At 33.9% G+C, this 12,626-nt stretch overlaps 1 protein-coding gene across 15 annotated transcripts; it reads right to left on the bottom strand.

Annotated features, from left to right (window-relative positions):
- Positions 1-290: 290 nt before the first annotated feature.
- LOC141717463 (putative protease Do-like 14) lies at positions 291-11,858 on the bottom strand. Of its 15 annotated transcripts, none has more exons than XM_074519544.1 (14): positions 11,723-11,858; positions 11,484-11,616; positions 10,222-10,403; positions 8,935-10,125; positions 7,212-7,335; positions 6,356-6,430; positions 6,077-6,184; positions 5,858-5,997; positions 5,658-5,702; positions 5,371-5,544; positions 4,999-5,142; positions 4,574-4,607; positions 3,660-3,780; positions 2,018-2,973 (listed from the first exon to the last, which is right to left on the bottom strand). In XM_074519544.1, the coding sequence occupies exons 4-10, from the start codon at positions 9,385-9,387 to the stop codon at positions 5,455-5,457; spliced, it is 1,035 nt and encodes a 344-aa protein (XP_074375645.1). In that variant the 5' UTR covers positions 9,388-10,125; positions 10,222-10,403; positions 11,484-11,616; positions 11,723-11,858; the 3' UTR covers positions 2,018-2,973; positions 3,660-3,780; positions 4,574-4,607; positions 4,999-5,142; positions 5,371-5,454. The 15 variants fall into 15 exon arrangements, with proteins under 15 accessions (XP_074375654.1, XP_074375653.1, XP_074375645.1 ...); XM_074519543.1 differs by having other exon boundaries at positions 5,082-5,142; XM_074519540.1 differs by having other exon boundaries at positions 5,082-5,142; positions 5,371-5,702; positions 8,935-9,515; positions 9,806-10,125.
- Between the last annotated feature and the right edge of the window lie 768 nt (positions 11,859-12,626).

Raw genomic sequence — 12,626 nt, 5'->3', positions numbered from 1 at the left:
GCCATATTCGTGCAAAATTATTATTATTAAGGTATACAAAGTGCAATTAAGTCATAAAAAATATATAAAAAAATCAAATATTTATATAAAAATATATTTATAATAAAAAATTAAAATTGATAGAGGCTCGATTAGGCTCGCGGCTCGATTATTTCCAAGCCAAATTCGATTTTTTTACCAACCGTACTCAACTAGCTCACGAACGGTTTGGCTCATTTACACCCCTACCTTCCGGTAATATTTATTTTTGTATCTTTTCTATTTCTTGGAGACTAATGAGTGCTCTAAAGCTTAATAAAAAAAATACCCAAATTTATAAAATGCTGATTATAAGAATCCATATTTTAAAAGGAATATACTAACTACACTAATAAGAATCCCAAATATATCTAATATCCTAGTCTCAAGCATATATAATTTAATATTACAGTCCATCGTATATGAGTACATGAGGTTCTATAAAATTTCCAAAACGAGCTGAATCGAGCTTCAGATGTAAAGTTCGTAATAGCTGTAACTTCTTTCTCAGCTTGTTCTTCATCACTTGATACTTCCCATCCCAACGAGCTGAATCGAGCTTCACATGTAAAGTTCGTAATTCTTTCTCAGCTTGTTCTTCATCACTTGATACTTCCCATCCCAACGAGCTGAATCGAGCTTCACATGTAAAGTTCGTAATTCTTTCTCAGCTTGTTCTTCATCACTTGATACTTCCCATCCCAACGAGCTGAATCGAGCTTCACATGTAAAGTTCGTAATTCTTTCTCAGCTTGTTCTTCATCACTTGATACTTCCCATCCCAACGAGCTGAATCGAGCTTCACATGTAAAGTTCGTAATTCTTTCTCAGCTTGTTCTTCATCACTTGATACTTCCCATCATGTAAAGTTCGTAATTCTTTCTCAGCTTGTTCTTCATCACTTGATACTTCCCATCCCAACGAGCTGAATCGAGCTTCACATGTAAAGTTCGTAATTCTTTCTCAGCTTGTTCTTCATCACTTGATACTTCCCATCCCAACGAGCTGAATCGAGCTTCACATGTAAAGTTCGTAATTCTTTCTCAGCTTGTTCTTCATCACTTGATACTTCCCATCCCAACGAGCTGAATCGAGCTTCACATGTAAAGTTCGTAATTCTTTCTCAGCTTGTTCTTCATCACTTGATACTTCCCATCCCAACGAGCTGAATCGAGCTTCACATGTAAAGTTCGTAATTCTTTCTCAGCTTGTTCTTCATCACTTGATACTTCCCATCCCAACGAGCTGAATCGAGCTTCACATGTAAAGTTCGTAATTCTTTCTCAGCTTGTTCTTCATCACTTGATACTTCCCATCCCAGCACTTGATCGTACAAAATTATTCTTCTCATGCTCTTCATCACTTGATACTTTCCATCCCAGCACTTACTGTATATAATTATTCTTCTCATGCTGGATAGATATATCTACTGCATTGAAGGCAAGCTATTGATATCCTAGAAGAGATGGACCCCAAAATGATTATGATTCGAAATTTTATGCATTCACCCATTGTATCCCTCTTAGTAAGCAATGGCCAATTTAACACACCTGTAAAGAAAAACAAGTCTGCAAATGGGAGAAGGATGAAGGTTGTTAGAGCTATAATCTTGCTATTACTGCTAATATAATTGAGTTGCTTCCTCGTACTATTGCTCCATCTTTTTTCACACAATAATTTACCTGCTACATTAACAATGGCATAATATTTAAGTGAATAAACTTGTCAAGTTATATATATCTAAGATATATCAGCATGATTGTTGTCATGCATGCAAAATGATTGGTGCTCAGAAAACTGAATATCAATTGTATTTTTGGTCCTAAAAAATGATAAAGAGGGCACAACATTTTACCTGTCAATCAGGACATCTAGCTAATCAAAAATTAGGAACGGGCCATCTGAAACAGCGATTAATTGGGATGAATTAATACACAAGCCCAAGTAGCAATGCTATTGTTGAACTCGCCATTATCATTGGGGGGGGGGGGTTCTAACCTGTAAAGTTGATCCGATGTTGCCTCATTAAAAACTATGGTGACTTGCCTAGGAGTAACTTCATCCACCCGTACAAAGATCAATTCTACCGGAACTCCGACCTTCTCCCATATCATTTCAAAAAACTAAAAACAGCCAAGGAAGGAATCAATGGCAACTTATAGGCCCGACTTTAAGAAACCAGCACTCAATTTTTTGCACACACAATGACATGTGGATCATGTGATGTGGGTGTAACAATTACAAGCAATAATTAACTATCATACAAAGTCAATAATGCAATATATATATATAGACACACACACCCCACAACACAAAGGCAAAATGACATTTGAATGCTGATTACTCATTGAAGTGCTAGAGGGCATTTTCCATCCATGCTTATAAATATATAATATTAATAGGATTTGAGGATATTCACTGAAATCGGTACACGCATAACTCTGAAGTATCGCCTTGATCGGAGCGAAAGAGGTGGCTGGTTACAACACTATCTGATTGTGGTACCAATAAGGTATCAGATGAAACAACTTGAATGTTACTTAAAATGCAAGGCCGAGTCCATACCAACCAAAAAAATCCCTGTAACAAGAATATGTACAGTGTAGGCTCTCTAAACACCTCAATCTAGAATGTTGGCAAGGATGAGGTGGTTTCATTGGGTGAATGGCTGCACTAGGAAGTAGGAGGAACCGAAATTGTAAAGATGTATCAAGAATGAAACCCATTAAAAAGCAAGGCAAGGCTCTTATGGTTCAAATCATCAAATGTGCTTAAAGAATGTCCCACCTCCATAACGGGCCCCGTGATGCAGAGCATAAATAAAAGAATTTACACTAAAAATCACATGATAGAAGTGCATACCTCTAAGAAACTCTCAACAGGTTTCTCATCACATTTTATAATAACATCGTTGACAAGTAATCCTGCTAAATCAGCGGAGGAATCTGGTTTTATCTGCACATCGATGCACAAATCCAGAGAAAGGTGCAATAAGAGACACAAATTTATTAATTTAAACATTTCTTGTCCAATTAGGCATCATTTGGGGTGATGTTTAAAAATACCCATTTTTGGGGTGCAATAGCTGAAAATACCCATTTTCAAAACACATGGCTGAAAATACCGTTTTGGATACGCATTTTGTAATTAGGTAAGTGTAATACGCATTTGAGAATTGGGTATCAAAGAAAATTACTAAAGATACGCATTTGTAGTTTGGGTATTACCATTGGGATACACATTTGTCAAATGCGTACCTTAAAAAAAATAAAAAAAAATAAATTGGATACCCATTTGAAAAATGCGTATCTAATACAAAACACGATACCCAAATGACAAATGCGTATCGAAAACGGTATTTTCAGCCATCCACTTCCAGAATGGGTATTTTCAGCCATTTGCACCAAAAAATTGTTATTTTTAACATTTTTTCCATCATTTGTTATCATTAGTGTCATCTCAAAGAATCCTACATACTCGTACAAATCTTTTTTAGATGATCCCAAGTCCTAACACTACACTATTAAGAATTTCATATTCTCATAATTGTGTAATTATACATCGGAAACAAGAAATGCGAGGTGTGCACAGCTAGAATATAGAGGTACTTGACAGAACACTGTATAACAAACAGAAATTACCTTTTTCACAACTAATCCTTTGTAAGCATCAGGAAAGTTGTGGATCACCCTCGCAATAAGGCCTAGATCGGCTGCAATCAGGTTTTTTGCTTCCAATCCCAAGAATGGACGGCAGCATTTCCTATTGCAAGTATTTATTACAACATGGATTATTTAGTTCTATTAAAAAATGCCACGGGGAAAAGGATGCAATGGATTTAGCAACAAGTTATATTTGACATTCAAATGGCTATGTTTGCTTCACCGAATTATGTTATAATGATCCTTGGACTATCCAGAGTTCTTTGTTACATTTAAACATTAAATTATCTCATGGACATCATATCTATCAAATTCTTGGTCATTCATAGGGACTTTAATACATAGTGAGAAGATTCTTTAAAAACCCCCATACAAAATTTAAAGTAATTTATGAGATTATTTCCGAAATTTTAAGAGCCAAAAATTTAGTACAAATTACAACGTATCCACATTTATATCATACAAATTCAGAAAGGGTAGCTAAATATGGGAATGAAAACTATACTGGATGCTATTTCAAAAATTGTAACTGAACTATACATGACGTCTTGGAGAGAAAGAAAAAACTAAAATAAAGAATCGCAGAGTGTTAATGCCCGCAATAGGTTTAAAAAAATTATCAAAGCAAGCTAGTACTAAAAACCGTATACTTGTCGAGATGTGTAAATAATTGAGATCATTGGCCTTAATTAAATGTATAAGACTTTCGAGTAAGAAGTCAATCCAAATTTGTATCAGACACAAGAACAAGTTGTCAAAATATATATACTGAAACTATACTTGTTACATAACATACCCGTGTTCTTTGTAGTGTTCCCACCACTTATAGGCTATGTTAATAGGCAAACAGGGAATCACATGGGGATTATAAAATGCAACACCAATCAACTCACCATGGGAATTTATCAAAGGCCCTCCATCACCACACTACAACCAAATGGCAAGTAAAACTGTAATCAGTGAGTTGTATATACCCAAATAGGCCAGAGAATAACACAAAGTACAAGAGATATCTACCATTTCAAAACCATGCAAGAACCTCATTATTACTTCACAACAAAAGAAACTCAAGAAATTGTCTTTTCTTATATTAGCATCCATTTTTACTTTCTATTACATTGCATTTCCTACCTCGAGTTACCATAAAGTTTCGATGGTCACACTCAGAGATGCATAAATCCTTGTAATCTATAATATCATTGTTAAAAGGGAGTTATTTAAAGATTTGCATAAAAAATGGTCAATTTCTTTTAAATTTCAATGATTTCTGATTTATATTTACTTTTTTTAATGGGGACACACTCAGATAGTCATATACCTCGTATTTCTCAACCAACGAATCCCACAAAAAATCATCTACTTCCACTTGAAATTAATCTGGAGAGGTAAAAAGAGAGTTACCCTCGTGATTTTGCAACTCGTAGTGAAAAGCTCTTTGCAGTCAAATGTCTTTCGTGTAAGGCTACAAAACAATCAAGAATAGGTAATCAAAACTCATGCTTACTCTTCATTTTATTACTATGCTTCACTTATAATTTGAAATCATGACAATTGTACTACGGTTCATTCGATATTATAAGAATATAAAGTTGTATCGTGCGAACTTGTTTTTGAAAAAGGATGTATACAATTCTAAATATTATAAATTATAATTGATAATTGACGTGTGAGAATCATAAAAATAACTAACCAATATTCACCCGGGGCAGCTATTACTTCAAATGGTTTGGAAAAATAACGCCCCATGACGATAACTTTATCCCCGGGGGTAGGATTACATGATCTTGACTGGGGAATAAGCCGAAAAGGTGGTTGACTTCTCTGGCATGACCTCTAGTGTGGAATAAGCCGAAAAGGTGGTTGACTTCTCCGACGTGAATGAATATCCAAATAATCATCAGTACCCTTTGCAGGTCCAAATGCAGGTGTAGAAAATCTTATGACGGCAAGATTGTAATGGAAGTCGTAAGCACATACCTCTCCATCCTTATAGAAGTAACCGCCGCATAAGTGCGAATGAACCTGCAAAAGTCATGAATTAGTCATATATTATCATATTCAGTAAAAAGATATAAAATAAATGTACAAGAAATAAAACAAGTTTGTAGCATCTTAAAACAAACTTAAGACATTGCTAATTATTTGGCAATTAAGATGAAATGCGTTAGTTTCTTTACTGTGATATTTTTAGCCAATTTATTTCTCCCAAAGTCTTTTGAAGTATGTCGCCTAAGGAGATTTGCCGATGTCAGTACGATGATGGTAGCATCGTGCCTCTCAATGATAGTGCCACAACCTTGACTTAATTGAACACTACCTAGAAAATAAAAAATAATTAGAACTTGTTAAGGTATTTAGACTAAGGAGAACAACAAACATATAATTTAATTTATTACCAGAATAAGAAATGAGGGCAACCACAGAACGTGAAGCCTCCACAATAGTTGCCTTAGTCTCACCATCAAGGGAATTATTGCAAGCAAACCTACTGAATTTGCACGGATCTGTAGATGCCAAATTCAGACGTCATTTGAGTGGGAAAAAAAACATTTGGAGTTACTAGGAATTGGCCAAGTTTGAAAAAAAAAAAGGAAAAAGAGGAACAAATCGTACAATGGCTTTAATAAACCATGGTTACTTGAACCCATGATAAAATGATATAATAACATACTCACATAAAACACGGGTGGCTGGTACCCGTTCCCAAGGGTTGTCCCTCTTTCTCTTTTTATCGAGCGTATGCATAATATCTACCAACAAGTCCAAAACAACACAGTAAATAATTCATTCTTCGGGTACTCCAAAATATGTGTAGATAAAAATATTTTGAGTGCAGATAACAAGAATCAAACACACCCTAGTACTGCAAAAGCTCAAGTTGTACACCACCTCTGCGCAAAGAGCAAAAGATACATCGCATAAAAAGATATAGGAAATATAAAATGTTGTCTGGTTTTCAAAAAATTAAACTATTGGTAAGTGACACAAAAATCTATTAAATGGCCATCCTTGACATTTAACATGATGACATGCCAAATAACCATCTCAGTTTCAGTACATAGCCATTATGTTTGTTTTCTAAACAGAAATGTGAACGTTTTGCTTAGGTTTTACACTTGCATAGTTCATGTGACTAACTCGATCATTACATGGTTGATATAAGCTAAACACACTGGACACAACACAATTCACAAATGCACGACTAATAGCAATTAGTTAGCAGGGAGTAAGAAAGGCAAAATTAGATAAGCATAAGCAAATTTCAATCTGCAATGCATTATTTTTATAATCTGCAAGATAGTAGCAAACTAGCAGCTGATGCAGTGCCCTAGACCATGCTCATGCACCAGAAACTAAAAACTGATCCAAAGTCAGAACTCAAAATTTTTGCTTGATTGAGCCAATAATAATATATTGACTATTGCAAGGCCTCATCTTCCAACTGAACGTATTTTTATAATCTAATCGATAAATCAAATCAGCAATATAGAGCTGTAACAATCTGAGAAAAAAGCAGTAGAGGATGTTTACCTTCACCTCCTGAATTCCGCAAACGCAAAGGCCAAGCTTCTAACTTAATATTGTGATAACGATTACTGAAAATTAGAACATTCCAATCAGATGAAAAAAGATAAAAACTCCAATGCAAGTTGACCTGGATGACAAAAAGCGTTTCATAACTGCATCAAAATACAAGGTGTTGTTTGTTTTGGGTTGAGAATTATATATAATCAACTTATAAAATCAACTAACGTTTTATTGTCAACATTGCAACGTAAGAGTAATCGGGCAGATCACATACGCAAATATCATATCTTAATCAAGGTAATCACTTACTTTTAGCTAATATCTTAATCCTTTTTATTTACATTTGTTTCAGCTAATAGAACATTATTAACATATTATTTTCTCAACTCCACGTTGGCATGGTACGAAACGTTTAACGGATCACTTAAAGCTGCCTTAAATTGACGGAGAAGTTATTCAACTTGATCCCATTCCCAAATATCAAAGCCAAAATCTAATCCCTTTAAAATGTTTGAATATAACTAGTTCAATTCAACATTGTAATCTCTTGGACATTCCATCGAACACCTTATTGCCAATTTTTTCAATGTGTAACAAATAATAAACACAAACTAGACCCATAAATTCACACAATTCGAAACTTAAACCTAAAAATTGAGCAGGAATACACAAATATAACCATATATTACTTATATTATATGATATATGATGAGAGTTCTGACCAAAAAGTTACCTTCCGAAGGAATGCGATGCCGGGCAATTTGTTAGTACCGAGCTACATGAGAGAGAGAGAGAGAGTTTTACAGTAAAATTGTTATTTTTATGGTCGACGTATTTGATAGTTTAGTATCTATTATCCCAAATTGTTATTTTGAAATTGGGTGAATTGGCTAATTCATAACTGAACTCCGACTCAACTTGCAGTTAGGTAATCGGTAATCGAACTCAAAAACTTGCGGTCAACTAATTAAATTATTAAAATTTGCAAATGGGTAATGATCCTTAAGTCATTTGACGGGATTAACGGAAGACTCTGGTGGCACGCTGATATGTATTTTTCTTTTTTTTTTTTTGATATTTCATGTATATGTATAATTCAGATAAATTAGTAAGGTGGACTAAATTTTTATTTTTCTTGGCCTTTGTATTAAAGGTATTAGAATTCTTTTGTCGGCTATTTATTGATGTTGCACACTAGCAATACAACAAACATAAGAGCAACAATAGAGCTAACAAGACAATTTAATAATTTAAGCTAACAATGCAATTTAAAGAGTACCAAATCCAACCTTAAATTAATAGCACCAAATCCATACAAAAGTAGTACCAAATTAAAATAAATCATTGAACAGTTGTCTAACAGTGAAATTACTTGTCTCAAGACACATAGAACCAAAATCAAAATAAAATACTGTATATAGTGTCACAGTGATTGTTTAAAATATATGTAACAGTACAATCAACTGGAATCACTTATGAGTTTTTCTGGGTTTTCTTGGTGCTCTAAATTTCTTCACATTCTTTGAAGCAGTTCCACTAACAGTCTTTGTGACAAGAACATGTGAAGTTGACTGCTGCGTAGAAGTAGGTATGGGGGGTGCAGATGCAGGTAGGTACTACTACTCACATGGCATCGTAAATTCGGCATCAACAAAAAATAAAGAGTATATAATAAGAACAAAAGCAAAATATACATCTGACAAAAAATTAAAAAAAAAAAACTTACAAATTCCATAGCAGCTTTGGATACCATTTTGGGTTGCACAACTTTAAAAACTTCAATATCATCATCAAAGTTGAGAATTTCTTGTTCCTGTATATCATCTTCATTTTCCATCTGATTTAGCAAATCATCCATCAGCTCTGTTTCACCAGTGGCAGCCTCCTTGCTCTGCAACTCTTCTTCAACCATCACTTCATCATCAACATATTTTTTCTTTGTCCTACCTCTTTTATTCCCAGTTTTAGGAGGTGCATACCCTTTAGGTTTTGTTGGACATTTATTTATCATGTGTTCTACAGATTTACAATAACCACGGTGCATGATTCTTCCTTTGTAACTCATCCTAACACATTTTCCATTGCTAACACTTTCCTCAAATCCTTCTCTTCTTCTTAACTTCTTTGGCCTACCTCTAAGTTGTTTTTTAATTATCGGTGGCAGTATAGTATCTCTCATCACATCCTCCCAAAATTCCTCACCATTGATCTAAACAATGGGAATAAGTCTTCATGTATGTATCTTTTGTAAACCAGTTGGCTACAAAATCAATGGGATTTTGCTTTGATTGTTGGATTGTTGGATAGCTGTAACAGCATGACAATATGGTATGTCTGTCAAATCTCAAACCCTACAAGAGCATGTCTTATTTTCTAGGCTAACTGAACTAGAACTCCCATGACCCTTTACTACATAATTGGACCTACCATCCCATAATACTCTATAACTCGCACTCTCTTTAACAGCTTCATCAAGTATTTTTTTCATTTTCGAAATAATTACACAATTCCTATCTTTCATTACATCTTGTTTCTCATGCAATCTAGTCATTAACATATCATGAATTTCAGACAACATATCGATAATTGGCATATACCTGGCCTTAAGTATCCAACTGTTGAAGCACTCACTCATGTTATTTTCAGTCCTATCAACATTAAAATGAGTCTTGAAAAAGGCTTTTGACCAAGAACCAGGATCCAAATCATTCATCTTCTTGCATGTTTCCTTAGATGCTCTTTCCAAGGCCCTCATGGCTGTTTTGAAGGCTTGAGGATGTGTTGCACAACTTGCTTGCCAGAAAATATTTTGTACCATTTCGGAAGCATGAGCTTTCTTCATATTTGCCACCAAATGTCTTGTACACAATCTATGTTCCACAAAAGGCATCAATTCTCTTATAGCCTTGTCCAGGCCCTATATATAATAGTAATATTTATGAATTGTTGCATTTCTATAAATCTGAACAAGTTTGTTAAAATTAAAAGTAAAAATAAAGTTAGGTTATTTTACCTTTTGTTGATCTGAGATTAAGGTTATATTAGTGCCTTCACCTAAATCCAGATCTTCAATTAAAAGCTCCAAGAACCATTTCCAGCTTTCATAGTTTTCAGATTCCACAACTGTCATTGCAACCGGAAAGATACAATTTTCACCATCTCTTCCTACAGTTGAAAGAATTTGTCCAACGCATACTGTTTTCAAGAAACAACCATCAAAACCCAATACTAGCCTGCACCCCACATTCCAAAAAATTTTCAATGCATCATAAGAAATATACATTCTTTGAAATATGGGTTCATCACCCTCTTGCAACCTAGTAGTTGTAATTTTCACAATGTTTGTTTGGGTTACTTCTTAAAATTTCACCAGAAAATCTCCTAATATTAGCATAATGCTCTCTCATCTTGTCTTCAACAGCCCTTAAAGCCTTCTTCCTTACCCTACAACACTTCCATTCACCAACGTCAACTTTCAAATCCTTTTTAAATTCCTCCTTCATTTCCCCTAACTTCCAATTTGTTTTTTCTAATTTTATCCCCATATTTATCAACTAGCCACTTCACAGTCACAAGCTTATTTTTATAATTCCAAACACAGTCATGTTCATTACATATATTCTTTACATGTCAACTTTGGGTTAAATCAAAGTAAGTGACCCACATCTTAAATGGACACCCTTTAGCACATCCCACTTGCATTCTTTTTAAGTCATCTACTAAAAACTGATAGGGCCTACCAGTTTCCATGGAGCTAAACCTAACAACATCTTTAAATTCTTTTTTACTAGCAAACACAAGACCTACTTTCCATTTAATATCCTTTGCATCTGTTTTAGCACTAAAAATCTCTTCAATACTTTTACCTTTCTTGAACTGAGAAGGTGTTGCATAACACACTTCTCTGTCACTCTCATCCTCACTACTAATTCCATCATAATCAGCACTACAATATGATGTATATGATTCTGACCCGCTATCATTATTAATGTTATATTCTTTTTCAAATTCATTCATTTTCAATCTATCATCCTGGGTTGCTCTTCTTATTTCATTAAATTCCTTATCACTGTATGCACAATCCTCTATAAAATTATCAATGTCATCATCCCATTCGGTAGGAGTTTGATGGTAAACATACAAAGTAACAATGTAATCAAATTTTTTACTCATTTTAATCACTGCATCCTTAGTTGTTCTAGTCAATAATCGAATACCCGAAAGAACATTGTAATACAATGAATCGAACTCCCCTAAAATGTCATCGAAGCATACCTTCAATTCTTGGACACTGAGTTCTTCTAAGTCGATATTTTGATAAATCTTTCTTGTGTTTGACGTGTAGCTGAAGATGGGAACATGAACGAAATTTCCCCCATAGTAGACTATCACCGTATACAATTTTTTCCTACATAAATTATAAACATTAAATAAAGCTCCCAAAATGGATACATTCATAGAACCTTAAATATAAAACCTTAAGGAGAAATAGAATAATCGAAGTGATCACTTACTGTGATTATTTGTTAACGACCATCAATGATTGATTGCTCGCAATCAGCTTCTTCATATCTTAGAGAATTACTGTTTTCAATGGCATGAATGTATTGTCGATGTCTTAATCGTTGGTACTGGGTTATAATATCAATATGTATTCATAGATCAGATCATAGTCATTGGGTTTTAATTTATTTATTTTTATATTTTAATTTCTGTTCAAATTATTATGTGGCAACCGATCTGGCATGATTTAACGGAGGCCCGTCAAAAGTCAACATACGTTAACGGTCGTGCAACTTTCTTTCTGTTTAATGATTTAATCCCCAGTAATAATTGGTATAGTAACCCAATTGCAAGTTTTTTGAGTTCGATTATCCAACTGCAAGTTGAGCTGTAATTCAATTATGAATTAGCCAATTAACCATTTTAAAATTCTTATTTGTCAATTGGATATCTATATATGTAATAATCTAACACCTTCTATTAGTAGTTGTTTGGTCGGTTGTTCGGTACAGTTGTTTGGTACGATAAATAATGACCGTCAAATCTAAAATCAGACACATGAAAATCGTTAGATGCAATAATAAAATAATATTATATTAATATTTAAACTGCTCTCATAGATTCAGGGTTCGAATTCTGTCAACAGCCTATTATATTAAAAGTTTTATATTCTTTATTTTAACAATTTATACAGGTTCAGGGTCCGAGTCCCGTGAACAACATATTATATTATATATTATTTATTTTCAGTTAAGTATCAAATTATCACAAAATATTTATTATTATAACTTATTATATTTTTCAATTTATTTTCAAACTATTGAAAATATATATAGAACAAAGAGGGGGTTAGTTGAGACATTTTATTTCACTTAAATTTACTAAATTACCCCGTCAATAAATATAAATAATTGT

Source organism: Apium graveolens, chromosome 4 (assembly GCF_009905375.1).
Source record: "Apium graveolens cultivar Ventura chromosome 4, ASM990537v1, whole genome shotgun sequence".
In the NCBI taxonomy this organism is placed as follows: Eukaryota; Viridiplantae; Streptophyta; class Magnoliopsida; order Apiales; family Apiaceae; genus Apium; species Apium graveolens.
This window is presented reverse-complemented; position numbering and strand designations above follow the sequence as displayed.

What these genes read in the sequence shown, in the direction of transcription:
- LOC141717463 (XM_074519539.1), bottom strand. Translation starts at nt 9,387, where the DNA reads ATGAGAGATACTATACTGCCACCGATAATTAAAAAACAACTTAGAGGT. An exon ending in CCAAAGCTGCTATGGAATTT is followed by an intron (nt 7,336 to 8,934) that starts GTAAGTTTTTTT and finishes TTTGTCATCCAG; the next exon opens with GTCAACTTGCATTGGAGTTT. An exon ending in GCGGAATTCAGGAGGTGAAG is followed by an intron (nt 6,431 to 7,211) that starts GTAAACATCCTC and finishes ACTTGTTGGTAG; the next exon opens with ATATTATGCATACGCTCGAT.